This window comes from Sus scrofa, chromosome 12 (assembly GCF_054392235.1).
Source record: "Sus scrofa isolate SSC_HxYL_T2T_F1_AM1 chromosome 12, Sscrofa_HxYL_maternal_Yorkshire_Landrace_v2.0, whole genome shotgun sequence".
Classification (NCBI taxonomy): domain Eukaryota; kingdom Metazoa; phylum Chordata; class Mammalia; order Artiodactyla; family Suidae; genus Sus; species Sus scrofa.
The window spans coordinates 60,347,267-60,375,169 of record NC_139394.1 but is presented as its reverse complement, the minus strand read 5'-3'; the positions used below and the strand labels follow the sequence as shown (position 1 = coordinate 60,375,169).

The 27,903-nt window shown below is 50.3% G+C and overlaps 1 protein-coding gene across 2 annotated transcripts in view; it reads left to right on the top strand.

Moving 5' to 3' along the window:
* Nucleotides 1-27,903, top strand: part of MYH13 (myosin heavy chain 13) — a 64,975-nt gene that overhangs the window by 18,733 nt on the left and 18,339 nt on the right. The window contains exons 11-25 of one of the 2 annotated variants that reach the window (XM_021066284.2): nt 2,343-2,481; nt 5,279-5,397; nt 6,382-6,531; nt 6,646-6,816; nt 8,700-9,009; nt 13,067-13,140; nt 13,238-13,325; nt 15,519-15,636; nt 16,871-16,994; nt 18,038-18,174; nt 20,108-20,363; nt 23,156-23,398; nt 25,036-25,212; nt 26,237-26,382; nt 26,480-26,570. In XM_021066284.2, the coding sequence (XP_020921943.2) occupies nt 2,343-2,481; nt 5,279-5,397; nt 6,382-6,531; nt 6,646-6,816; nt 8,700-9,009; nt 13,067-13,140; nt 13,238-13,325; nt 15,519-15,636; nt 16,871-16,994; nt 18,038-18,174; nt 20,108-20,363; nt 23,156-23,398; nt 25,036-25,212; nt 26,237-26,382; nt 26,480-26,570 (2,343 nt within the window). Of the gene's footprint in view, nt 1-2,132; nt 2,482-5,278; nt 5,398-6,381; nt 6,532-6,645; nt 6,817-8,699; nt 9,010-13,066; nt 13,141-13,237; nt 13,326-15,518; nt 15,637-16,870; nt 16,995-18,037; nt 18,175-20,107; nt 20,364-23,155; nt 23,399-25,035; nt 25,213-26,236; nt 26,383-26,479; nt 26,571-27,903 lie in introns of those variants that run through there. The other variant, XM_084986083.1, reaches the window with a different exon arrangement.

Genomic DNA, 27,903 nt, shown 5'->3' with positions numbered 1-27,903 from the left:
GTCTGAATCCAGATCTGCCTAACTCCAGAACTTGAATTTTTAATTAAAATATGCCATCTCAGAGTTCCTGCGGTGGCATAACTGGCTAAGAATACTACTGCAGAGGCTCAGGCTGCTGTGGGGGCACGGGTGTGACCCCCAATGCTGTGGGTTAAAAGATCCAGCATTGTCATATTATAGCTTGTGGCTACAGCTTGGATTCAATTCCTGGTCTGGGAACTTCCATGTGCCATGGGTGCAGCCATAAAACAGAAACAAAAACCCTCCCCAAAAAAAGCCATCTCCCAGCAATTAATCTTCACCCCTGCTGGCTCCACCCTCATGGAAGCTGTAAAAGGTTTTGATCCAACAGGCCAGGGGCACTGCCCGGCTTCCTGGCCTGCATTTTGTGACATTACCAGGTGATGCTACCTGTTTTAAGGCAAAGCGAAAACGTTCATGATCAAATGAACTTCAATTTACATAAGTCTGGCCATTATGTGTTCGGCCAGGTTTCCCCAGCCTTTACCAGTTGATGAGTACAGAGAGGGAGGGTTTGTGACTGACGCAAGATCTCCAGCCCCTGGAAATGCCCTCATAAGCAATTCTAAAAGTCCCAAAGGCATTTGAGGTCCTCGCCAAAGAGCGATGCTGTCTGGGGATGCTGTTTCTCCTCCCTCCTAAGAAGCTTCTCCAGAGTGATGGTTAATGGTCGGATAGAGGCAGGTTGGTCCCCCTGAGTAACTGCATTCTCCAGGAGGGTCGCCTGGCAGTCACCCTTGGAGAGTCGCCAAGCAGTCACACTTTCACCTGCTTGCTTTCAGCGTTTACGGAAGTTTTCTCTCCTTGCCTGCAGTCACCCCTTCCTAGAACACAAATGTGCATCTGTCTGCTGGGGTGGGATACGGATTCAAGGGCTTCAGAATCTCTCCTCCCCTGGGTCTGCTCAAGGCATGGACTCTCCCTCCCACAGAAAGGGGCGCCACTCCAAAAGTGCCTTCCTCCAATACCATCCCGCTGACATTGACCTAAAGAGTCTGTCCCACCCACTCACCAGACATGTCCACACATTTCCACCCCACCCGTGGGCATTGCTGAGGCTCGGGCTGCAAACCTTGCTATATAATCATATGTATGCCCTGGAGAAAGATTTTCCAGTTTAAGATTTCCTGTCAAGGCTCAGTGGTCAATGAACCCGAAGAGCATCCATGAGGATGTGGGTTTGATCCCTGGCCTCAATCAGTGGGTTAAGGAAGGACCCAGTACTGACGTGAGTGGTGGTGTACGTCAAAGACGCAGCTCAGATCCTGCGTTGCTGTGACTGTGGTGTAGGCTGGCGGCTACAGCTCCGATTTGACCCTTAGCCTAGGAATTTCCATATGCCACAGGTATAGCCCTAAAAAGACAAAAGACAGGAAAAAAAATTTTTTCCAGCTTAAACCTTTGCAATAGAACAAGGGGTTATAAAACCAAATTGGCACCTGCTGTAAGCTCTGGTGACCCAGCACCAGCTCTGACCCCCGCCCTATCACGTCCCCTCCTTATCACATCCTGCCTGCAGGACTTGGGGCAGAGTTACTCACCCCCTTAGAACCCCAGTTCTTTTTATTTTTCTTTTCTTTTCTAGGGCCACACTTGTGGCATATGGAAGTTCCCAGCCTAGGGTCGAATCAGAGCTACAGCCGCCAGCCTATGCCACAGCCACAGCCACACCAGATCCAAGCCACATCTGTGACCTACACTACAGCTCATGACAATGAGCTAGTTAGGTTCTTAACCTGCTGAGCCACAGTGGGAACTCTAAACCTCAGTTTTTCATCTGGAAATTTGGAAAAATCTGTGCACCTATAAGGTTTGCATACGAACTTAATGAGACAAGAGGCAGATGGTGCTAACCCCCTGCCCAGCTCCTTCCTCATTTGAAAAACGCTATCTTCCCTCCCGGTTCTAATCTTCTCCAGTGCCATATTATCTCCGTGGGGGAAGACACTGGAACTCCTGGATTGCATGCCAAACTCTCAGGCTGTTGGATCTCGCCCAGGAGACCACCCCTCCCAGCCTCACACAAGGGTCCCCAGAGGACTTGTCCAGAAGACAGGGCTAATCTATGCAGTGGGAAGGATTAAATCTGTGCTCACTGGAAGGACGAAAACAGACTGTTGACAGTTTCTGCCCATAGTCTCCACCCACCCACACAAATACATGCAATTGAAGAAGTGGTCTTTAGCCCCTAACTGACCACATCCCACCTGTCATCCACTTATCGGGGTTCACTGTCTTGCATGCTATGTGACATGCCAGGGAAAAGCTGCACCTGGATCCCGGAGTCCTGCTGTGACAGCTGGCCTTTTTCTAATTCCCAGAATGCCATTGACATCCTGGGTTTCAGCTCCGAGGAGAAAGTCGGGATCTACAAGCTGACTGGTGCCGTGATGCATTATGGGAACATGAAATTCAAGCAGAAACAGCGGGAGGAGCAGGCAGAGCCCGACGGCACGGAAGGTACCACATCTGGGAGGTGGACCGAGGTGTGACACTACACCTGGGTCTGTGGGTGGCCTGGGTACATGAGAACTTTGTGCTCCGCTTGAGGGCTGCCCTTTGAAAACTGTGCAGACTGAACTGGGGTTGTCCGAAGCCTCTGGACATGCCCTGGGGCAGTCCATTCACTCGGTCAAGGAATCCTTGAGTGGAGATTCCTGGGGAAACCAAGAGCATCTTTCTCTTAAATGAGTAGTCACGGTCCACTCTCTCTCACCATCAGTTTACCTGTTATTTTAGGGGGGACATTTATGAAAAGATCTGGTTAAAGGGAACTTCACTTACTTTCTGTGCATATCATACCCAGATTACTGTCCTCATCACGGGGCCTAAAATGAGAAGGTGGCTAAGGCGGCAGCTAGGTCTCTCCCTCCCATTGCTCTCTCTTCCCCCGCCCCAACGTCTATTGAACTTGACCCTGAGCCAAGGACTGGTGAACCAGTCTTCCCCCCGTGACTCCCACCTGGACGATCTCGCCACCTGTCTCTGCCTCATCCCAGAAGGCCTGGAAATGGAGTTAAGGGCAGGACCCTTGGCCACACGCCTTCCTTCTCAGGCCTCCTGTCTCTCCCAAGCTCCCTGAGGAAAGAGCTGGTTTCTCCCGAATAACATCCGTGATGACACCCCACACTGTGTCAAGCATGTGTCTTGCACCTCAAATGATAAAAAGAAACAACAGCCATGGATTCAAGGCCAGGAAGATAGACTCATGATTTTATCACTGCCCATAAAGGCTCTCCTGAGGAGGTGAGGGTGGCCCAGGATACTCTCTCTTGTTAGAAACTCAAAGCCACCCAATTAGGAACCTTATCATAGGGATGATAGCCCATCATCTTCACAGCACCCCCCCCCCACAAGACACACTCGAGTGGAGGGGATTATACAGGAAATGTGCACTGGCAGGACAGCCTCCTGGTAGTACGTGGGAGTAACAGGGGAGAAATTCCAAGTGCTTAGAGCAGGAAGCACTTCGGATCGGGGTAACCACGGAAGGCTTCCTGGGGGAGGTGGGGCCACTGACTTGGACTCTGAAAGGTGGGTAGGATCAGAAAGGTGCAGGGGAGTAGAAAGCCCAGGCAGAAGAAACACGCGGAGCAAGGGGCTCAAAGGAAGGACTGTGACGGGGACAGAGGAGCACAGGTTGTGGCCCCCTTCGGCTATAGAAAAGAATGTGTGTGGTGGATTAATAACAGATGGGAACTGGAAAGCGGCTATTTTGGCATCAGTTTGGAAAGGCCAGGAGTGCCAGGATAAATGGTTTAGAGTGCATGTGACAGGCCCCAGAAGCCATGGAGGCCCCCAAGGAGCAGCAGAGTACAGGTGACAACCTGGGATTACTCTGTCAGCAGTCAGGCCGGCCAAGAGTGTGGAACGTAGGGAAAACCACGTCGGGCTCCTCGGCGCGGATGGACCCCACAGACGTACCTCGCAGGGAGGTCCCAGGCCCTTTTCCAGCCCTGGCAGCCGTGTGTTCAGTGTTTAGAAGCAGAAAGAGCCTGGCAAAGGGAAATGTGTGGCCATACCCGAGGCCTGCGCACCTCTGATGATGCTGCCAACACAGGCCAGTGTTTACTGAGTGCTTGCTGTGCACCAAGCCTGCTTCACAACCACCCAGTAACATGGGTACGGTCCCTGTCCCCCAGTCGACGCGTGACAAGATCGAGGCGTAAAGAAGCAAAGCCCAAATGTGAATGCAGGCTCCTTACCAGATTACTGTGCCACAACTATTAGAAACAGTGGAGGAGTTCCCACCGTGGCACAGGCGCAACAGGATCAGCAGCATCTCTGCAGCACCAGGACGCAGGTTCAATCCCTGGCCCAGTACAGTGGGTTAATGATCCAGTGTTGTCACAGTGACAGCGGAGGTTGCCACCATCGCTCAGATCTGATCCCTGGCCCAGGAACTCCATATACCATGGGGCGACCAAAAAAGAAAAAGAAAAAGAAAACAATGGAGATGCAAGCTATTTTGGCCTCATTAAGTCCTTAAACACAGCCCTGAATTTTTATTAACTTATCTCCCCAACCAGCAATGAGGTGATGTCCAATCAAGGAGAGGCGGTCCCTGGGAAGCAGCATTTCTCACCCCTTTCGATGAGCTCAGCGCAGGCAGCCAGGTCTATCTCAAGGTCAACTGGACTCCTAGGGAACTGTAGGAAATGGCCAGTATGCAACTGCCCTGGACCGTCACCAAACACCTGCGGCAGGGTCAAGGTTTGCACGTCTCTCTCAGCTCTTAGAATGGCACCTTGCATACACTGGGAAGGTGCTTAACCTAGATCGCTGACTGTCCAAATGGTACCTCCTTTACTCACACACCATTTCGTTGTATTATCAGACTCTATGCTTTTTAATGAAATGTAAACATCAGTAGGTCAAGATCGACCTATTTTTTTTTTTTTTTTGGCGGGGTTCTGGGCCATGTGGACATGCCGGGGCCAGGGATCAAACCCACACCGCAGCAGCAGCTTGAGCCACAGCAGTGATATCGCCACATCCTTAACCTACTGTGCCACAAGGGAACTCCTCAACCTATTATTAAAGATTGCATCTAGAAGGCAAATTGAAAGTTCTCAAAAGCCCAGGACCCCGGATTATGGGGCTGAAACTACATTAGAGGCGTCCGGCCCTGGGGCAGGTAGGACAACATAAAAACATCAAAAAGGATTACAGAAAGTATTTCTGGGAGGACCCAGGGCTTGACTGGATATTTTAGCAACTGCTGACTCGTGTGACACCATTTCTCCTCCTCCTTCAGTGGCTGACAAAGCTGGGTACCTGATGGGTCTGAATTCTGCAGAAATGCTGAAAGGCCTGTGCTGTCCAAGGGTGAAGGTCGGGAACGAATATGTCACTAAGGGACAAAATGTCCAGCAGGTAAGGAGGGGTGCTCTGAATCCAGTCGATGCAGGTATTTTGCTATTTTAACCATCATCCTAAAGTTCCCTCAGTTGCAGGTAGAGAAAAACAAGTGAAACTGGAGTTCTCGTTGTGGCTCAGTGCGTTTAAAATCTGACTAGTATCCATGAGGATGTGAGTTTGATCCCTGGCCTCCCTCATTGGGTTAAGGATCTGGCATTGCCACAAGCTGCAGCGTAGGTAGCAGATGCAGCTCAGATATAGCGTTGCTGTGGCTGTGGCGTAGGCTCCAGCTGCAGCTGCCATTCGACTCCTAGCCTGGGAACCACTCTGTGCTGCAGGTGTGGCCATAAAAAGAAAGAGAAAAATACATGAAACTGGCTTCAGCATGAAAGAGGAATTCATTCTTAGACCTCAGGGGTAAACTCAAGGACTCAAGGAGTGCCTTGGGCGCCATGAGGGTCCAGAGCCAGGAAGTGAAGAGCCCTCCAAAGACAGGCAGTCTCTCTCTAGCTCCTTCTCTGGGGCTCCGTGGACTGTCTTCTCTCTCCTGCTCGGTTGTGTTCTCCCTAGACAGACACTAAGCTTTCTCCGCCTCTCCTGCCCGTGGCCACTCTAGGCTCCCAGGTTTACATCTCTGTGGTCTCACCCTGAGACTGAGACCAGCATCTTTTGATCCCAATTCCAAATTCTCAGGAGAGACACTCTATTTAACCCAACTTGGACAAAATGTCCACCTCTGGTTCAATCAAGTGTGGTCGGAGCTCGAGTCATGTGTTCCCACCACGGTTGTTAGAAAACAATCTTTGTAAATGGGATAGACTTCGTGAACTGGGCAGACACCTCAAGACAGATTTAATACGAGGTTGAATTCTATGCAACTGCCAACCTCCAGCTGCTTTTGACCGTCAAGACGTCAACATCATATGCTTCAACTTCATATGTTTTAATACAATCGTAAAAAGAGTAATTTGAGGATTGAGTGGACGGGCCCTTTTCAAGGTGACCAATGCAGTGGGCGCTCTGGCCAAAGCCGTCTACGAGAAGATGTTCCTGTGGATGGTCACTCGCATCAACCAGCAGCTGGACACCAAGCAGCCCAGGCAGTACTTCATCGGGGTCTTGGACATCGCCGGCTTTGAGATCTTTGATGTGAGTTGTTTGGATAAATGGCCTTGAAGGGCCTTTCCACTTTGGGTCTGCTTTGCTGAATTGCCACTAGATTTTCCAAACTCATTCAAATTCTTTGGTATTTGAAACACCCAGTTCAACAGCCTGGAGCAGCTGTGCATCAACTTCACCAACGAGAAACTGCAACAGTTTTTCAACCACCACATGTTCGTGCTGGAGCAGGAGGAGTACAAGAAGGAAGGCATCGAGTGGACGTTCATCGACTTCGGGATGGACCTGGCCGCCTGCATCGAGCTCATCGAGAAGGTAGAGAGATGCTGCCCCCCCCCCCCCCACCGAGGACAGCTTCTCCTTGGAGGGACCATCAAGGCTTTGCTCTAACTCTTCCCTGCTAATAGATTGGTGCCCCTAACCCCACTCTCCCCAGCTGTGAGCTGTGATAGCTGAATCCCCTTATACATACAGGGTTAAGTATTTAGAAAGCACTCAGAATCTATTCAGACACTGAGAAGGGGTGTATGGAGTGGTTAAGAGCCAAGGGCTTAGTTATCTGCAAGAATGTGAGTGGAGAAGTTCTCTGGTGGCTCAGTAGGTTAAGGATTCGGCATTATCACTGCTACGCCTTGGGTCACTGCTGTGGCACAGGTTTGATCCTTGGCCCGGGAACTTTCACCTGCCATTAGCATGGCCAAGAAAGAAAATATGAATGAAGCCCAGGGGCTGACTGGGCATTTCCTACATGTCCAAAGACCCAAGGAGGAGGGACCATGGAGCAGGGGGCTTTCTGGAGGACTGTTACTATGAAAACAGCAGATGACATTAACTTTTTTTTAAAGTAATTACCATCACATTTTTTTTTTTCTGGTTGCATCTGTGGCATGCAGAAGTTCCCAGGCCAGGGATCGAACCTGTGCCACATCAGTGACAACACCAGATCCTTAGCCCCTTGCACCGCAAGGGAACTCCTGCCATCACTGGCCCTGGTGGAGATGTAACTTTCTAAGGTGGCCACTGGGAAACCCAGAAGCTATTTCTTTTCATATCATTTTACATCTGCGTATGCAACTTTGAAAATCTCTTGCTAAAAGTAAGTCAATTGGGGAAAAACTCAGCTTTTTTCCTTCCTATGTAGGGAGAGACAGAGTTCTTCCCTACTGTTTCATTTCTGCGCTTTTCCTTCACTTTTTACATAATAACACTTCGTTTTTGATGCTTCCGGTCACCAAATGCGTGAAGGTTTTTCCTCACAGCAGCAAGCAATTCTCTGTGACACCAGCTGGGTGTCCTACGATTTAATTCAATTCTGGCCCCATCTACCCAGAGATGACAAGGGCAAGCGGTAAGTCCCCAGGGGCCCTACGCCCTCTGCCCTACTTGGCTACAAAGCGAAGGTTCCCACGACCCCCTCCTCAGGTTTAATTAATTTGCTAGAGGGGCTCACAGAACTCAGGAAAACACTCGCTTACATTTACCAGTTGGTTAAAGGATGTGATGAAGGACCCAGGTGAACAGGCAGCTGAAGAGATACGGGGGGCGGGGGGGGCGGGGTGAGGGCTGGGAGGGTCCCAAGCGCCGGAGCTTCTGCCCCTGTACGGCTGGGGTGTGTCGCTCTCCCAGGGTGGGAGTGTTCTCCACACGGAAGCTCTCAGAACCTCCGGCAAATGGGATTTCACGGAGGCTTCCTCACCTAGGCGTGATCAAGGATCGACTCCGTCTCCAGCGCCTCTCCCCTCCCTGGAGGATGGGGGACAGGGGGCTGAAAACCCCAAGCTTTTCATCATGCCTTGGTCTTCCTGGTGCCCAGCCCCCCTCCAGGAGCCCACCCAGAGTCATCTCCATCGGAGAAAAGACAATCCTAGCACTCTTATCACAAAGGAAATTACTAGGGCTTTAGAAGCTCTGAACCAGGTACAGAGACTTATATATGTACTTTTTTTCTATTATCTCACAGTGAGCTACATGTATATGACACAGTGTCATTCCATGTTCTTTTGTTCAACAAACATTAAATAAGCATCTACTCTATGACTAGTATATTCTGTCATCACGCCAAACACACGGCACTTACATCCCACTGTTCCTAGAAACACAGTGACAGCACCAAAGGCCTTGTCCTTGGCTCCTACAGGGGATGGAGTCCCCGGGATGCACTAGGAAAGGCTCAGGACAGTCTCTTGTCCCCCTTCCAGCCCATGGGCATCTTCTCCATCCTGGAGGAGGAGTGCATGTTCCCCAAGGCCACAGACACCTCCTTCAAGAACAAGCTCTATGACCAGCACCTGGGCAAGTCCAACAACTTCCAGAAGCCCAAGCCTGCCAAAGGCAAGGCCGAGGCCCACTTCTCCCTGGTGCACTACGCGGGCACCGTGGACTACAACATCGCCGGCTGGCTGGACAAGAACAAGGACCCCCTGAACGAGACCGTGGTCGGCCTGTACCAGAAGTCTTCGCTGAAGCTGCTGTCCTTCCTTTTCTCCAACTATGCTGGTGCAGAAGCAGGTGAAATTCTTCCCTCCCACCCCCACCCCACCCCGCAGGAATCCCTGTGTAATTACTCATCACTCGTGAAGAACTAGTCGTGGCACATGAGCTTCAGGTTGAGCTTGATGGATGTGTCTGTCTCTGCTCTCCACTGTTCTTTCTCTCCCTTCTATTCTTTCTCTTCCTAAGAGACGGACTTCTAATCATATGATCCAGCTATTTCACTCCTGGGTATATATTTATATATCTAAAAAAAAAAACCCAAAAGCACTAATTCAAAAAGATACATGCACCCCAGTATTGCTCGAGAGCAGCATTATTTACAGTTGCCAAGGAGCAGAACGACTGAAGTGTCTATCACCAGACAAATGGATAAAGAGGATGTGGTACATACAGTCAACGGAATACCACTCGGCCATAGAAAAGAGTGAATTTTTTTTCTTCTTTTGTCTTTTCAGGGCCACACCCATGGCACATGGAGGTTCCCAGGCTAGGGGTCAAATTGGAGCTGTAGCTGCCAGCCTACACCACAGCCGCAGCCACAGCAACGTGGGATCCGAGCCACACCACAGCCTACACCACAGCTCATGGCAATGCCGGATCCTTAACCTCCTTAGGGAGGCCGGGGATCGAACCCGCGTCCTCGTGGATACTAATCAGGTTCATTCACCACAGAGGGACAACAGGAACTCTGAAAAGAGTATAGCCACTTGGATGGACGTAGAGGGCATTATGCTAAGTGAATAACCCAGACGGAGAAAGACAAATGCTGTAGGATAGCATTCCCAGGAGGAATCTAAAAAATACAACAAACTAGTGAATAAAACAAAAGAGAAGCCAACTCACAGACAGAACAAACTCGTGGTTTTACCGCTTTAGAGGGGGAGGGGGAGGAGCAGTACAGGAGTAGGGGAAGGGTTATTATGGGATTATATGAAATCATGTGAGTAAAGCGTATTAAAATTATAAAGCATTATAAAATTTAAATGAATTTACATTCAATAAAAAATAATTTTTTTTAAGTAACAAAAAATTCTTTGAGAGATCGAGTTCTACAGAGATCAACAGCACTTTCAGTGGATGGACGAGCCAATACCACACTCTTTAATAGTTATTTTTACTGAGATATTTTCATATAGTATAAGATTCACCCTTTAAAAATTCAGGGTTTGGGGGGAGTTCCTGTCGTGGCTCAGTGGTTAACGAACCTGACTAGCATCCATGAGGATGCAGGTTTGTTCCTTGGCCTCGCTCAGTGGGTTAAGGATCTGGTGTTGCCGTGAGCTGTGGTGTAGGTCACAGACGGGGCTTGGATCCCGAGTTGCTGTGGCTCTGGCGTAGGCCGGCGGCTACAGCTCCGATTCCACCCCTAGCCTGGGAACCTCCATACGCCGCAGGTGCGGCCCTAAAAAGACAAAAAGAAAAAAAAAGGGAAAAAAATTCAGGGTTTTTTTTAGTATATTTGTGGATTGTGCAACTATGTAATTTGAGAATGCTTTCCTCACCCCTGTCACCCTCTGGCAGTCACTTTCCACTGCCAGCTCCTGGCAACTGCATTTCTGTCCCTGGGTTTTGCCTATTCTGGGCATTTCATGTAAGTGGAATCGTACATTACATGGTCTTTTGCGTCTGGCCCCTTTGCTTAGCTGACTGTCTGTAAGGTTGGTCCGTGTTCTAGCAACTGTCAGCAATGCACTTCTTTCGACCAATGAGTCATATTCCTCGGCACGGATATTACCCGCTTTGTCTGTCCACACAGCTGAGAAGCCTCGCATTGTCTCCGTCTGGGGGACTGTGACTAATGCTGCTCTGAACATGTTATACATGGGTTTCTTTGTGGATTGCGGCCAGTTCTTCAGCGTATCCACCAAGGAGTGGAACTACGGGGTCATATGGTGACTCTAACTTTTTGAGGAACTTCCAGATCGTGTTTCAAAGCGGCTGCACAAACCCGTATACTTGTTTAGATTATCTTTACGTATATTTAAGTATTTGCCAAAATTGGGTTTAGAAATCATGGGCTAACTTAAATGCACCTATTTAGCAAATCCGTGCTTTTAATTTACACAATAGAATCACTCATTAGAGTAATTAGATAATTTTAAAAAATCAATGTCTAATGTTTGGGGCAGTAGAATATAAAAATGCGCATAACTTTAAACCTGAATGATGAGCACCACCTTCTTGGAGTTTCATTAGGGTGTCTCTGTAACTGCCTTGCATAACCTCACTCGGCGACTGATGCCAAGATCCAAGCATAAGCCCTGGGGTAGGCGTGAACCTGGGGAAGTGGCTTTCATGCCTCTCCCCACTCCTCCAAACACGAGTTCACGCTCGACCCTGGGGGCCATGATGGGGGAGTGAGAGGAGGATGGGGAGGGGGTGAGACCCCGCATTTCCCCCAGGACTGAATCTTGATGACATGTCCAGGCTAAATCAAGCTATTCTGAAAAAGTAGACCCAGTATATCACGATGTCAAATGAAGCTGGGCTATTCCTTTTAGGCAAAGGGAAAAATAGATTTGTAGGATATCCTGAGACATTCCAGTTAAAAGGTTTTCAGTCACTTTCCCATTAAGAGATAAACAGGGACTCAAGAATTTTATTTTGTTTATTTTGTCTTTGGGGGGCCGAACCCATGGCACATGGAGGTTCTCAGGCTAGAGGTTGAAATGGGAGCTACAACTGCCGGCCTACGCCACAGCCACAGGAACGCCAGCTCCAGGCCATGTCTGTGACCTACACCACAGCCCACGGCAACGCCGGATCCTTAACCCACTGAGCGAGGCCAGGGATCGAACCCGAGTCCTCATGGGTACTAGTCGGGTTCATTAATCACTGAGCTACAACGGGAACTCCCGGGTCTCCAGAATTTTAAAAAGGTAAACTTATGAAAGAAACCACACTCAAACTGAGAGGACCATTTCAATCTCGCCAACTGTTCAGTGGGATTTCAAGTCTGATTTATAAAGGAAAAGATTCTCCTTGGATACAGAGTCTAAATTATGCTCCCAGTCAAATGCCACCCATATTCCAACCCACCCGTTCCCACAGTGATAAAACTCAGTGTTCCCAAATCTGAGTAGTTTGGAGGCATTTTAAGAAACAGAAAAACAGAAGTGGGCAAGCAAACAAACCAAAAAACCCTTGGCTCTCCTATGTCAAAAGAAAACCAAACTCTCATTTCAGGGCTTGAAGGAAGTAGTTTAGAAAGACCAATGCTGACAGAAGGGGGCACTATTAGTGGGGATGTAAATGTGCACAGCCACTGTGGAGCACAGTATGGGGATTCCTTTAAAAATTAAAAAAAGAGCTCCCATGCGACCCAGCAATTCCGCTTCTAAGCATGTACCCAAAGGAAATGCAATTATCCCAAAGTGGGTGTACCCCCACGTTCACTGCAGCATTGTTTACAATAGCCAAGACACAGAAACAACCCAAAAGGCCATTGATGGATAAATGGATAAACCGATTTTAAAAAAAAAAAAGGGGGTGACATATGTATTATACACATGCACACACATATTATTCAACTATAAAAAGGAATGAAATCTTGCCATTGGCAACAACAGAACTGGTCCGTGAGGGCTTTATGCTATGTGAAAGAAGACATAGACAAATCCTGAATAATCTCACTTATATGCAGAATCTTAAACAGACTCACAGCCATAGAGATCAGATTTGTGGTTGCCAGAGGTGTCAGGTGGGGGGGTGAGAGGTCGGGGAACTGAATGCAGGTGGTTAAAAGATGCAGACTTCCCGTTATGCCATAGATTCCGTGGCTGCGAGGCGCAGCTGGGTCGCTATAGCTAATAATGCTGTAGTGTATGTGTGAAAGTTGCTAGGAGAGTAGATTTTAAAAGAAAAAATATTGTAACAATGTGAGGCGACAGATGTTAACCAGACTTAATGCAGTGATCATTTTGCAATATATACACGTATCAAACCATTTTTGTTACATATCTTAAACTTACACAAGGTCACTTAGGAAAACTAGGGGAGGGGTGGGTGGGGAGGAAAAGCCACCTGTGTGTCCTCAGGACTCACAGTTCCCACCCTCTGTGTCTGTCTCCAGGTGACTCCGGGGGAAGCAAGAAGGGCGGGAAGAAGAAGGGATCCTCCTTCCAGACCGTGTCTGCTGTGTTCAGGGTTTGTTTTTTAGCAGCTTCCACACTCGGTTGTTTTTTTTTTGACCCAGGGAGACGGTGTTTGCAAAGGTAAATGTGCATCTTCTGGTTTGTCCCAGGAAAATCTAAACAAACTGATGACCAATTTAAGGAGCACTCACCCTCACTTTGTACGATGTCTGATTCCCAACGAGACCAAGACTCCAGGTGAGTAAGAAACCATCAGACCAGGACTCCGGAAACGTATGCAAAATTCTGTGCGTCACACATATGCATGTTTCTCTGACGACTGGGTCATTACAGCTTTTATCACTTCTCAGAGTAGTCTATGACATAGCGCTGCCAGATTTGCCAAATTAAAAACACAAGGTACCCTGTTAAATTCAAATTTAATGGAAAAAAAAAATTTTTTTTTTTGTCTTTTTAGGGCCGCACCTGCAGCATATGGAAGTTCCCAGGCTAGGGGTCGAATGGAAGCTGTACACCACAGCCACAGCCACATCGATGGAGGATCCCAGCCGCATCTGAGACCTACACCACAACTCACCGAGGTGCTGGATCCCCAACCCACTGAGCGAGGCCAGGGATCAAACCTGCATCCTCATGGATACTAGTTGGGTTCATCACCACTGAGCCACAAGGGGAAATCCTAATGAAAAATTTCTCAGTATAAAGGTGACCCATGCGATATCTGGGATATACTTATCCTAAAAAAAAATTTATTTATCATTTCTCTGAAATTCAATTTCAACCGGGCATCCCGTATTTTATCTCACATCACCCCTACTCTGAGATTATATTCAAAATATTATGTACACAGAAAGCCAGGTGAAATCGATAACTTTCATAAGGTTCTTCAAAACCTTTCCCCCAGGAGTTCCCGTCGTGGTGCAGTGGTTAAGGAATCCGCCTAGGAACCATGAGGTTGCGGGTTCGGTCCCTGACCTCGCTCAGTGGGTTAACGATCCGGCGGTTCCCTCACCAGCCAAGCTGGTCCATCCCAAATGCTGGGCTTCAAGGTCCCGCCTCGGCAGCGTTACAGGAGAGCAGAGGAATTAGCTGCTCGAGGAACAGATCCCAGCCCCATCTAATCCCAACCACGGGACCTCGGCGGAGTCCCTTAGCTTTCGGATCCATAAAAAGAGGAGGATTAAAATAGCACTTTATTTATTCATTCGCATAGTTATTAGTTCATTTATTTATTGAGGGAGCCCTTATAAAGTGCTTACTCGTTTTGTAAATATTAATTCATTTAACCCAGTTAGAGGGTCATTGTGAGAATTAAATAAGCAAATACCCGTGAAGCATTTAAAACAGCCTAAAAAAAATGTTACCTATGCGTGCTGGCGGAGGTTCGCTGGATTTAGCATGGTGATCATTTCACAAACTATACAAATATCAAGTCAACATGCTATACACTTGAAACTAATACAATGTTACATGTCAGTTACACCTCAATTTTTTTACAATGCTAGTACCTAGCACTACAACGATAGTTGTGGTGAATTTAAGTAAACTCTGTCAGTTCATGACTGATGAGATGTAAGAGGGCAGGTAATACACTAAATTACACGGCCGCTCTAATTAATAACACTCAAGCACAACATTCTAAGGGTAGAGGAGACGTCATCGTGCATGCCCATGAAACTTCTACATCAGCTGATTGTTTATTAGGCCACCAAGGCAAAAAAGAAAATAAAATGGGAGTTCCCGTCGTGGCGCAGTGGTTAACGAATCCGACTAGGAACCATGAGGTTGCGGGTTCGGTCCCTGCCCTTGCTCAGTGGGTTAACGATCCGGCGTTGCCGTGAGCTGTGGTGTAGGTTGCAGACTCGGCTCAGATCCCGCGTTGCTGTGGCTCTGGCGTAGGCCGGTGGCTACAGCTCCGATTGGACCCCTAGCCTGGGAACCTCCATATGCCGCGGGAGCGGCCCAGAGAAATAGCAAAAAGACAAAAAAAAAAAAAAAAAAAGAAAAGAAAATGAAATAAAACAGGGCCAAACACATTCCGAACACTCAGTAAATGGTAACTGTCGATTACAGTAATAATAACTATAATCATGATAATTAAGAGAAACGTTTCTAGATCGAGACAACCAGTCTGTCCTCACCTGAGCCAAGGGCCACGAATAAGGTAAAGATGAATAATTCAGCATTTGGTCCCATGCTTATGGGGTGCTAGAGTCACCCCCCCCAGGAGGTTGAAACGGTTTCCACGGTGAGGCTGTAGGATGCAGACAGGCTCCAGTCTCCCCCCGCCCTCCATCCCCATCCATCTGGAAAGGACCTGGAGCCAGCCCTTCCCACTCAAGCCAGGGTGTGCTGGGGGGTCTCATGGTGCAGTCCATCCCAGGAAACCATGACGGAGCCCCCAACACGCCCCGGGGCCTCTCTCCGCAGGCGTCATGGACCACCACCTGGTCATGCACCAGCTGCGCTGTAACGGGGTCCTGGAGGGCATCCGGATTTGCAGGAAAGGGTTCCCCAGCCGGATCCTCTATGCTGACTTCAAGCAGCGGTAGGTGGGCTGCCTTTGCCTCTCTCCTTCTGAGGGGACAGTCTGCATTCCCCAAAGGTACGCCTATGGCTGGGTGTCTGTGAGCCCACAGGCCTCCCAGGGTTTCCAGAGGATTCATCTTTCTCTGTAGTGGGGGAGGGGAGTGTTCCTGTGCAGAGTGACAGCCCCAAGGTGGTACCGAGGTCAGAGCCAGGCCACTCCAGCCTGTCACTCCAGACCAAGGTTTCTTGGTCCCCAAAGTTGGCACCTGGGCCTAGATAATCCTTGACGGTGCTGGCTGTCCTGTGTGCTGGACGATTTTAGCAGCATCCCTGTCCCCTCTCCACAGTGGCCAGTAGAAGTCACACCCTCTCAATCCCGGATGTTGGCCGACGTCCCCTAGGGGGCAAAGTGCCCCCAGCTGGGACCCCATGCTCTAGCCCAACCCTCTCCTGTCAGCTACCATCTGGACCCATGAACCCAGACCCTGCCCAGGGGAGAGACGAGGAGCAGGCCTTCTGGAATGACCATCCACCTGCAGGTGCCAGCTGATTCAAGGCCCTCTGACATCAGAGAAGAGCCCTTTCCTCTGCAAGCACAGTCCAGCCAGGCACCCAGCTGGGGCATGTCCCCTGCCCCCTTCATCATGTCTCCCTCCTGCCACAGCCCACTTGCCTAAAATCGGCCCCCAGATTCCCCTCCGTCAGACTAGTCGCTGTGTAGTATTCCACTTCCTCCTAAGGCTGGTGCAGAGAAGGTTCCAGAAGGCCTGGTCTCGGGCATGGAGGCTTTCTTAGCAGCTGAATCCATTTGGGAAATTGCGTCGCTCAGCTGAAACCTCCACCCTCCCCCAGAAAGAGCATGGCCCGTCAGACTCACAGACTCACAGACTAGAGAAGAGCCTCGTGGTTGCCAGGAGGGAGGGGCTTGGGGGAGGGGTGGATGGGACGTCGGGGTGAGCAGATGCAAACTCTAATACATGGAGCGGATAATCCACAAGCTCCTACTGTACAGCACAGAGACACATGATAAACCACAGAGGAAAAGAGTATTTTAAAAAGAGTGCATGCATATGTATGTATAACTGAGTCACTTTGCGGCAGAAATTAACACAACATTGTAAATCAACAAAACCTCAATGTAAAAAAAGGAAGGAAAGAAACAGCAGGGCTGAGCACCCTCCAGGCTCTGCCCAGAGCTGAGTGGCCAGAGGCCCTTCTGCCAACAGCAGCACACCCCCTACCTCCCTCCTCAGGTACCGAATCCTCAACGCCAGCGCCATCCCAGAGGGGCAGTTCATCGACAGCAAAAACGCTTCCGAGAAGCTTCTCAACTCCATCGACGTGGACCGGGAGCAGTACAGGTTCGGCCACACCAAGGTGAGGGCAGAGGTGGGGCTGGGGCCACGCCCACTGCGAGTAACCCCCAGCCCTGCTGCTCCCGAGCCAGGAGGGGAAGGGGCTTCTTGCCCCTTCCGGGCAGCCTGACCATCCCTCGCCCACTCGCCCAGACAAAGGGAACTCCGTGTCCAGGCAGAGGACGCTCTGCCTCCGCACTGGTTTTAAGGGTCCAGAGGCTTTATGGGAAGCCCAGCCCCACCAGGGATAGAAGAAAGGATGGGAGCAGAGAGAAAGCGCCTGAGGGAGAAGCCGGGAGGTGGGAAAACACAGACAGGGCTCCGGGCGCAGGGAGGACTTGAGAACCAGAACCAGCCAAAATGATCACCGGTTACCGAGCGTACGTGCACTGCGCAGCCCTGGGACTCGCCTTCTCTACCCATTTCACTGAACCCCCCCAACAACCCAACGGGGCCAGGGAGGCGGACGAAACAGAGGTTCCTAGAGGGCAAGAAACTTGCTCGAGGTCACGTGGATAGCGGTGACAAAGGACAAGGGTACCTCTCGCCCTGACTCCAAAGCTCCGAATCCTGGAAAAGGCCAGGGGAGCGTGATCCCCGCCAGGGAAGAGCCTGCTGCCCCCAAGGGGGCCCTATTTCCTGGGAATATCCCGGGGCGGGGACACACTCTGCTGGTGTGGGCGGTGGGGGAGGGGCCCCGAGGGTGGGACCAGCCTCCTGAGATGGGGGGGGCAGGAGGGGGGATGTCTGTGGCTCTCTCCTAATCGTGGCCCAATTACGCCTGGGGTTACTTTCCTGCCCCACCATCCGTGCTTCCTGCACTTGAACTCGATCAGAACTGGTCCCCATGGGCTGGTGGGGCCTGGAACATACTTTGGGACCGGACAGAGGAAGGGCTGCTGAGGAGACCAGAGCCTCCAAAAACCATGTCCCAAGAGCCAGGTGGCTGTTGCTGGCAGCCCAGAGCTCTGAGGCTGAGGTTGGAATTAGGCAGAAACAGTCTCCAGGGGCCGGGGATGAATACCCGCTAAGGATGAAGCAGGGCTCATCGCTCCTTTAACGCAGGTGTTTTTCAAAGCTGGGCTCCTGGGACTCTTGGAGGAGATGAGGGACGAGAAGCTGGTGACCCTGATGACACGCACGCAGGCCGTGTGCCGGGGGTACCTGATGCGGATGGAGTTCAAGAAGATGCTGGAGCGGAGGTGATGCAGGACCCCCCCCCCCCCCAGGTCTTGGAGCTGGTTACCGCTTCCTGCTTCCAGTCCTGGGATATGAATGTCCTCGGTCGTCCCTTTAACTTGCATTTCCTGAGCCTAAGCTTGGTGCTGGGGATACAGAAATGAGTTGGGGAGCCCTCGGAGAAACAGGAAGCAGACACACGCTTGGCTAGTTTGCTTTTTGGTTTGTGTGTGTGTTTGTTTTGGTCTTTTTAGAGCCATACAGGTGTCATATGGAAATTCCCAGGCTAGGGGTAGAATCGGAGCCATAGCCGGCGGCCACAGTCCACAGCCACAGCCATGGCAACACCAGATCCCAGCCACATCTGCGACCTACACTGCAGCTTGTGGCGCAGCTGGATCCTTAACCCACTGAGCAAGGCCAGGGACGCACATCCTCATGGGTATTAGTCGGGTTCCTCAACCACTGAGCCACAACAGGAATTCCAAAAAGAAAGAACTTTCTGAAGGAGGCTCTGCATGGCCTGAGAAGAGGTGGCTTAAGAGGGAGACTGTGCTTGGAGTGAGGAGTGCCAGGCAGATAGTGGAGGTCCCCACATGCCACATTAAAGAGCCCAGGTTAAATCTTCTGGTCGATGGGGAGCCATGGAGGTGACACGAGGGGGGTTTGATGCTCAGAGGGGTAACCCTGGCTCCTACAAGGAGAGCAGGCCTGAGGACACAAGAGGAGCCAAGGCCAGGTTGTAGCAGAAGCCCAAATAAAAGGTGACAAGGACCTGAATTCAGAAATAAATGGGGAGGGAGGGAGGACGGGAGGCAACTTTAAGGGTCTCATTCCTTCAATAATTCAGTGGAAGGAATAGCAGGTGGTGGTTGTGTGGGCATCTCAAGGTGAGAATCTGTTGGAGGCCCATTCTCCTAGATTCCCCGGCATCGTCATTGCCACAAGGGGCCACCTTCACGTATTAGGCAAGAGTGCCTCCCAGGCATCTAGCTCGGTGAAGGGAGAGGAAGCCAGCACGGAAATGGAAAAAAATCTCAGAGGAGGGGCCCGTTTAGCGGAAAGAGAAGCAAGTTTTCAGGTTCATGTGAGCTGTGATATGAAGCGGCGGAGGACAAAGAGTCGGAGGCGGTGTTGGGGTCTCTGGGACAGAGGCTACAGTCTAAATTGGGGAAAAAGACAAATCCTAGGAAGGCCAGAGTCTGGGGGTGGCCCGAGCGGGCTGGAGATGGGTCCTGGGTGGACACCGACACGGAAGCACGGGGCAGGCTGGACTGGGAGTTTGGGCTTAGCAGGTGCAAACTATTATGTATAGAACGGACGGACAGGAAGGCCCTGCCGTGGAATACGGGGAACTCCATTCAATATCCTGTCATAAACCACGAGGGGAAACGAGATAAAAGAGAACATATCTGTATAACGGAACCCCCTGCTGGACAGCAGAAGTTAACACAACCTTGTCAACCAACCATACGCGAATAAAATCAATTAACGAAAAGCCCTTAAGCAGGATGCAGGAACCCATACGACGAAATACCGTGAAACAGGAAAACTGTTTCAAAGGCAGAAGGAGTTTCGAAAAGTCAAGAGTTAACCATTCAAATGTGGGAGAAAGCCCTGATAAAACAGGGATGAAAGATGCTCGTTGCCATGTAATTAGAGGCCCCTGACAGGCTTAGGCTGAGCATTTTCAATAGGGTGGGGAGGGTGGAGGCCAAGTGGAGGGGAGACCCTCCGCAGCTCCCTGCTTTCTCTCACCTCCCAGTCTTTGCACGTGCTGTTTCCTCTGCGCCTCACCTGCAGAGGAGGCTCTGGCGTCCACGGGATCTGCTCAGCTTGGCTGTATCTTGTTCCCACCTGCCGGAAGGGGGAAGGTCTTGGGCCCCGGGGGCCTGGGGGGCTGGTGGAGACTGGGCCTTGCTGTGCTCCACTAACCCCAGTCCTAACGATGCACAGGGACTCCATCTTCTGCATCCAGTACAACATCCGAGCCTTCATGAACGTCAAGCACTGGCCCTGGATGAACCTGTTCTTCAAAATTAAGCCCCTGCTCAAGAGCGCGGAGGCGGAGAAAGAGATGGCCACCATGAAGGAGGACTTTGAGAGAACCAAGGAAGAACTGGCCAGATCCGAGGCTCGCCGGAAGGAGCTGGAGGAGAAAATGGTAACCCTGCTCCAGGAAAAGAATGACCTCCAGTTGCAGGTCCAGTCTGTAAGTGTCTTCCTGAGACCAAGAGGCCCCATCGGCGTCCATTTAAGAGACAGTGGTGCCACCCAGTGGGCTTACAGGGTATTGCATCACTACCCCACCACTACAAGGAGGCTGGCCCGGGCTTCATGGCTAGAGACATATTTTGCTGGGGGCATGAGGGGGATGTGTCTGGCATCATAATAAAAAGCTGTCAGGAATGCACCAGGTTTTTTTCAAAATCTTATAAAAAAAGAAAAGTAAATCACTAAAATTAAATCATGCTATTCAAAGTAGAGTAGTTTTCTATATGTGATTTTGGAGAAAATGACTATACTCTAAAAATGCTTTAAAGATATGCATTTTTGGAGTTCCCTGGAAGTGCAGTGGGTTAAGGATCTGGCATTGTCACCACTGTAGCTAGGGTCATTGCTGTGGTGTGGGTTCGAGCCCTGGCCCCAGAACTTCCACATGCCTCAGGCACAACCGTAAAAACAAGACAAAATGAAAAAAGATGCATTTTTTTTTAATCAACGATACAGGGAAAATGATATCATATATCCAGTATGTAACACTCTGGCAGAGTAATGGTCTCATGGGGGGGGACTTTTTTTTAGGGCCACACGCAAGGCATATAGAGGTTCCCAGGCTAGGAGTCGAATCAGAGCTGCAGCAACCCGCCTACACCACAGCAATGCCAGACCCAGGCCATGTCTGTAACCTACACCACAGCCCATGGCAATACTGGATCCTTAACCCACTGAGCAAGGCCGGGGATTGAACCCGCAACCTCACGGTTCCTAGTGGGATTTGTTTTTGCTGCGCCACAACAGGAACTCCCAGTAACCGTCTCATTTTGCTGAGTCAGGACGATGCTCCTTTGCCACTTTCAAATAAGCCCCAACGCTTCCTTTGCAGCATCTCCTCTCCCCTTTTCACGTTCCCGATCAGTATGGGCGGCAATTATGAACCCTTTCCCATGCCCAGTGGGCACAAGAACAAGTTCGGAACCAGATCTCTGGGTTTACATCCCAGAACCTCCACCTGGTGGCTGTGTGCCCTGGGGCAGGGGATGTATCCTCTCTGTGCCTCAGCTGTCTCATCCATTAAATGGGCACAGTAGGAGTACCCACCTAATAGAGTTGTTAGGAGGACTGGGTGAGTTCATGCATGTAAAATGCCAGGACAATAAACACAGAGGCTGGAGTTCCCATCGTGGCTCAGCAGTTAACAAACCCGGCTAGTATCCATGAGGATGCGGGTTGGATCCCTGGCCTTGCCCGGTGCATTAAGGATCAGGCATTGCGGTGAGCTGTGGTGTAGGTCACAGACCCACGTTGCTGTGGCTGTGGTGTAGGCCAGCGGCTGCAGCTCCAGTTCAACCCCTAGCCTGGGAACCTCTATGTGCCGTGGGTGCAGCCCTAAAAAAAATAAAATAAAATAAACACAGAGGCTCTTCTTGCTGGACTCTTTTTGCTGATTACCCTGAGCTGTGTGTCCGGCTCTTAGAAGGCTCTGGCAGGAGAAGATACGGCCTGGCCACATTTAAGGCCATCGCTAGCTGATCTCAGCCTGTCCAAGGGACTTGTTACAGAGTCTTCCGGGACAGGTATGTATGTAGCCACTTATATCTTTTTTTTTCCTAATGATTTTTATTTTTTTCCATCATAGCTGGTTTACAGTGTTCTGTCAATTTTCTAGCCACTTATTTCTACTTTGAGTTTTCTGTTCTGCAGCTCAAGGAGGCAGGGCTAAGGAGACACAGGAAACACTTCCCTGCTGAGAGTTTTGAAAGGTTGTCATTTAGTGGAAATACTAGTTACCCCCTGACAGCACTGTGTAGACGTGTTGTTTTTCCGACTCGTGGTAGGAAGAGGAGGGAAATGGCTGGGCATCCAAATATGGCAAAACTGCAGAGGCTTTGTGAATGCCGTGAATGACTCTGCTTGAGATTATTTCAGGTGAACTTCTATTAAGTGGATAATGTCCTTAGTGGTTTTTTAAAAAGTGGATGATCTATAAGTATGCACATGCACACGTGTGTGTGTGTGTGTGTGTGTGTCTGTGTGTCTGTGTGTGTCTGTGTGTGTCTCATTCCTTGGCTTGGGTCCAGATGATGGGCTCCTGGAGAGCAGAGCCCCTCCCTCCTAGGGTTGGTCAAGCGGCTGATCAAAACAGAATGATCTACACAAGTTCCCGTTGTGACGCAGCGGAAACAAATCCAGCTAGGAACCATGAGGTGGTGGGTTCGATCCCAGGCCTTGCTCAGTGGGTTAAGGATCCCGTGTTGTTGTGGCTGTGGTGCAGGCTGGCAGTTACAGCTCTGATTGGACCCCTAGCCTGGGAACCTCCATATGCCGCGAGTGTGGCCCTAAAAAGCAACAAAAACAAAACCGATCTGCACTGCTATGTGGAATCTAATAAAAGTGATACAGAAGAACTTATTCACAAGGCAGAAACAGACTCAAAGATTTCAAAACCAAACTCATGGTTACCAAAGGGGAAGCACTGGGGAAGGGATAACTTAGGAGGCTGGGATTAATAAATACACACTGCAATACCTCAAAGAGACAACCGACAAGGACCTACTGTAAGCACAGGCAACTCTACTCACAGGGAACTATCTCTGAATAACCTGCAATGGAAAAGAATCTGAAACAAGTATATATATCTATCTATATATATATAAAACTATTTAACTATACATATAATCGAATCACTCTGCTGCACACCTGAAACTTACACAACATTGTAAGCCGACTATACGCCAGTAAAATTTTTTTTAAAAAAAGCATATAACAATCTGGCTCTTTTAGGAAACAGAAAATCTGATGGACGCCGAGGAGCGATGTGAGGGGCTCATCAAAAGCAAGATTCAACTGGAGGCCAAAGTGAAGGAGCTGAACGAGAGGCTGGAAGAGGAGGAGGAGGTGAACTCCGAGCTGGTTGCCAAGAAAAGGAACCTGGAAGATAAGTGCTCCTCCCTCAAAAGGGACATCGACGACCTGGAGCTGACGCTGGCCAAGGTGGAGAAGGAGAAGCACGCCACGGAGAACAAGGTGGGCCCGCCCGGCCAGCGAGGAGGAGGCGGGGAGAGGGCCTGGTTGCCCCCACTGCCCGGAAGTGAGGGGGAGTGGGCGGTGGTTACATCCCAGTGACTCTGCCCCTGCCCTGGTCTCCACCACGTGGGCTCTTCTCTGTGCCCCTGCTGCCTGCCTGGCTGCCTCACAAACCCCCAGCCCACCCCTCCTCCACAAAGCAAGAGACCCTCCAGGGGAAGCACCCGGCACAGGGGAGCCAACAAACGTGCCTGTGGGGCCGGCAGATGATGGGGCAGGCAGGCGGCGAAGGCGGCGGAAAGCTGGACCAGCCCTGGAATTGGCAGGGAGTCAGGTAGAGGGACCCTCGTTCTTCACTGGGAGAGTGTAGACGGGTGCGGCCCTGGGGGAGACCATCCGGAAATTCTCCGTTCAATTAGGAATCCACATATCCTTCAACGCAATGATTCTGCCGCGAGTGTGGCCCAGGGAATTCTCCTGCCAGGTCCCCAGGGGCCGTGCATGAGGCGTTCACGTCAGCATTGCCTGTGGTTGGGGGAGACGAGGTGCTGAAGGCAGGATCGGGGTCCACCCATCGGGGAAGGAGAGGTGAATGCAGAGGCTGCACAGCAGGGTCGGGGCAGCCGTCAGGGCAACAAGGTGGATGTAGAAGACCCAGTGCTGAGTGTGGGAACAAAGGAAGGAAAGGAAATAGAGCAGGAGGCCATTTCTGTAGACTAAAATTACATGCACACAAAATAGCATGCAATTCACAAACATAAGTGAAAAAAGCAATCTATGATTCACATCGAGATGGTTCCAATGAGGCAGACCCAGAGATGAGACTGACGAGGTGTGAAAGGGCTCGAGTCAGTGTCAGACAGACAACCAGGAGGGGAAGGGGAGACAACAGGGAGGGGTGAGGACTGTGGCAAACTGGAGAGCACTTGCCCTGTCCACAGGTGGCACAGGACTCCATGCCAGCCAACTGTCACCAGGCGACAACTGTAAACCCAGCCCTGCCAGAGCTTCCAATTTTCCTTGAGAAACCAGACATCCAGATATTATGTGAAATCTCACTTTTTTCAATGTTTGTAGCTTGTTCAAAAGTTGCAAACTATTATGTGGACTAAAGAAAATGTGTCTGTGGCCAGATTCAGCCTGCAGGTCAGGAATGAACCACCTCGGATCTGGAAGGGTGTTGTCCATGGAAAAAAGTTCACTATGATGCCTTAAAGCTCCAGGGTGGGTGCCCTTGTCCTGCTTCCCAGCACCCAGGACCCCGTTCTAGATTTTTCTCGCATAGCACCCGGGCCTCCTCTTCTCTTTCCTGCCTCATTCCAAACCCCAGTCAGCTAATAAATAAATCCCCACGGATGTGCTGCCTTTTAGAGGTAGCATTTTTGCATTTATCAGTGTGCCTTAAAGGAAGCATCCTAATAGGAGTCTTTGAGGCTCTGTGATAGGCCAGTGGAATTTAAAACACCCAGAGGCTTCTAGTTTCAGGGTGATGCAGCCAACACAGTTGAGTACCTGCTGGGGAGGCAAAGAAGCTGTAGCCAAAAAAGGAAAAGGAAAAAAAAAAAGAATCAAGAGCCTTTTCTGGAAGCGTCTGGTATGACTGTTGAAACAGTCCATCGGTGTTGGTGTTCTCTTAGGTAAAGAATCTTTCTGAAGAAATGACAGCGCTGGAAGGAAACCTTTCCAAATTGACCAAAGAGAAGAAATCTCTGCAGGAAGCCCATCAGCAAACACTGGACGACCTTCAGGTGGAAGAAGACAAAGTCAACGGTCTGATCAAAATAAACGTCAAGTTGGAGCAGCAAGCAGATGACGTGAGGATATTTCACACTACACGCTGATTGACTGCTTGCGGAAGTGCAGGCGAGGCAGGATCTACACAGGACGCAGGGGTGGAGGGGGCCGACTCTGGAGTCAGAATCCCGAGCTCAGATCTCAGCCCATTCCAAAAGAGCCGGGGATGTCGAGTGAACCACGTAAACTCGTGAGGCCTCAGCCTCCACCTTGCGAGACCAGATACAATTAGCCCTCCCTCAGAGGGTTTGCATGGAAAGCTCAGCAGGCACAAAGGGTCCAGTAAAATGCAAGGTGCTAATGTCACTACAACCACCACCATCACCACCATCATCACTAGCATCCAGGTGTAGGTCCTCCTGGTTCTAAAAGCTTCAATCCTGTTCTACCTTTGTTAAAAGTGAGCTCCATTAGTGGCCACAAAAATTACCATTTCCCCCTGTCATATTACATTTTTGTTCTGGACGTGAGAGCCAGGCTTGAAGGGTTCAGGACTCGCTCCCATCATGGCTACAACATTTCCAGACCCCTGTGAGGGTCCTGAGGCCAGAGCAGGTGTGCTCCTCCCCGACACCTCCTCTTCCCACACCCACACCTGTGCTCGTGCACACACACACACACACACACACACACACACGCGCGCGCGTTCTTTGCCGGTCTCCCCATGGTTGTGTGTGGTGAGCGGGGGAGAGGAGGGATGAGGCGTGATCTAGGCCTTCATGCACACAGCTGGGGCGGTGCTCACCCGCAGAAGCCCCTCTGGGTCTGGCCTGGACAAGCGCGGGCACCTCCAGACACCATGTTCCCACTGGGAACACGGCTGGGGACAGGCCAGGTGGGCTTTGGCAGCACGCGGCAGCTGGAGGCCTTTGAGGGATCCAGCCTTTGCTGGAGGAGGGAAGCGTGGGGGCGTGGGGGGGCAACTGGCTCCCCCCTGGAGCCAGAGGTGGGCAGTCCCACCTGTGGGAGGGAGGGACGCTGCCCTGGCTGGGAGGCGAACCCATCTCCCAGCAGCATCCCCAACCTGTGCCCTTGTCTCCCCAGCTTGAGGGCTGCTTAGAGCAGGAGAAGAAACTGCGGGCTGACCTGGAGCGAGCCAAGAGGAAGCTGGAAGGAGACCTGAAGATGTGCCAGGAATCCCTGGTGGATCTGGAAAACGACAAGCAGCAAGCGGAGGAGAAACTGAAGAAGTAGCACTTTGGGTTTCACCTCGGGGTTTGAGTGCTTTAAAAGGCTCGTGTGTCTCGCGGCCCGTGGTTTTAAACACCCATATGTGTCTCTTTGCAGGAAGGAGTTTGAAATCAGTCAGTTGCAGACCAAGATTGACGACGAACAAGTTCACAGTCTGCAGCTGCAGAAGAAGATTAAAGAACTGCAGGTAAAGGGTCAACGCCGGGGGAACCCTGGAAATCCCTGTGCCAGCGCCTCCTGATCCTGCCCCCGGGTGCCCTTCGCTGCTGCTTCTCTCCCGTTTCTGGAAGCTGGAGAGAATGTCTTGTCCTTCTCCTGATTTTCTTTTTTTTCTTTTTTTTTTGGAAATTAACATTCCAATTTTCTCATTATCACATAGATCTTTCTTTTTTTTTTTTTTTTTTTTGTCTTTTGTCTTTTGTCTTTTTGTTGTTGTTGCTATCTCTTGGGCCGCTTCTGAGGCATATGGAGGTTCCCAGGCTAGGGGTTGAATCGGAGCTGTAGCCACCAGCCTACGCCAGAGCCACAGCAACGCGGGATCCGAGCCGCGTCTGAGACCTACACCACAGCTCACGGCAACGCCGGATCATTAACCCACTGAGCAAGGGCAGGGACCGAACCTGCAACCTCATGGTTCCTAGTCGGATTCGTTAACCACTGCGCCACGACGGGAACTCCATAGATCTTTCTTTAAAATAATTAAAATAGCACCAACAAGGCTAAATATGATTGATAAGTGTGTCCTGACCACCACCCCTAAGCCCAGCGCCCTTCCATCTTCTCAGAGGTTCTGTGCATCCTCCTGGACCTTTGGTTATGGATTTACGTACTATTTAAGACTTGAAGAAAAAAAAAATATAGAAGTTCCTGTTGTGGCTCAGTGTTCACAAGGATGCAGGTTCAATCCCTGGCCTCACTTAGTGGGTTACGGATCCAGTGTTGTCACAAGCTGCAGCATTGCCGTGGCTGTGGTGTAGGCCTGCAGCTGCAGCTCCACTTCAACCCCAGCCCAGGAACTTACATATGCTGCAAGTGCAGCCATAAAAATTAAAAAAGAAAAAAATATATAGGAGATATATACATACACACAAAAAAATGAAGGAACAAGAACATCCAATATATGTATATATAAACGTCTACATAAAATATATGCATATGTATGTATATGATCTATACAGAAAAATATACATTAAAAATACTATCAGGTGGGAGCTTCCATCGTGGCTCACTGGTTAACAAACCGACTAGTACCCATGAGGATTCAGGTTTGATCCCTGGCATCGCACAGGGTTAAGGATCCAGCATTGCCGAGAGCTCTGGTGTAGGTCACAGATGCGGCTCGGATCCCACATTGCTGTGGCTGTGGTGTAGGCTGGCAGCTGCAGCTCTGACTAGATGACCCCCTAGCCTGGAAACCTCCATATGCCGTGGGTCTGGGCCCTAAAAAAATAAAAAAACCTATCATATAGAAACTATCATTCTGCAACTTGCTCTCTTCATGCAGCCGTGTGTCCTGCGGG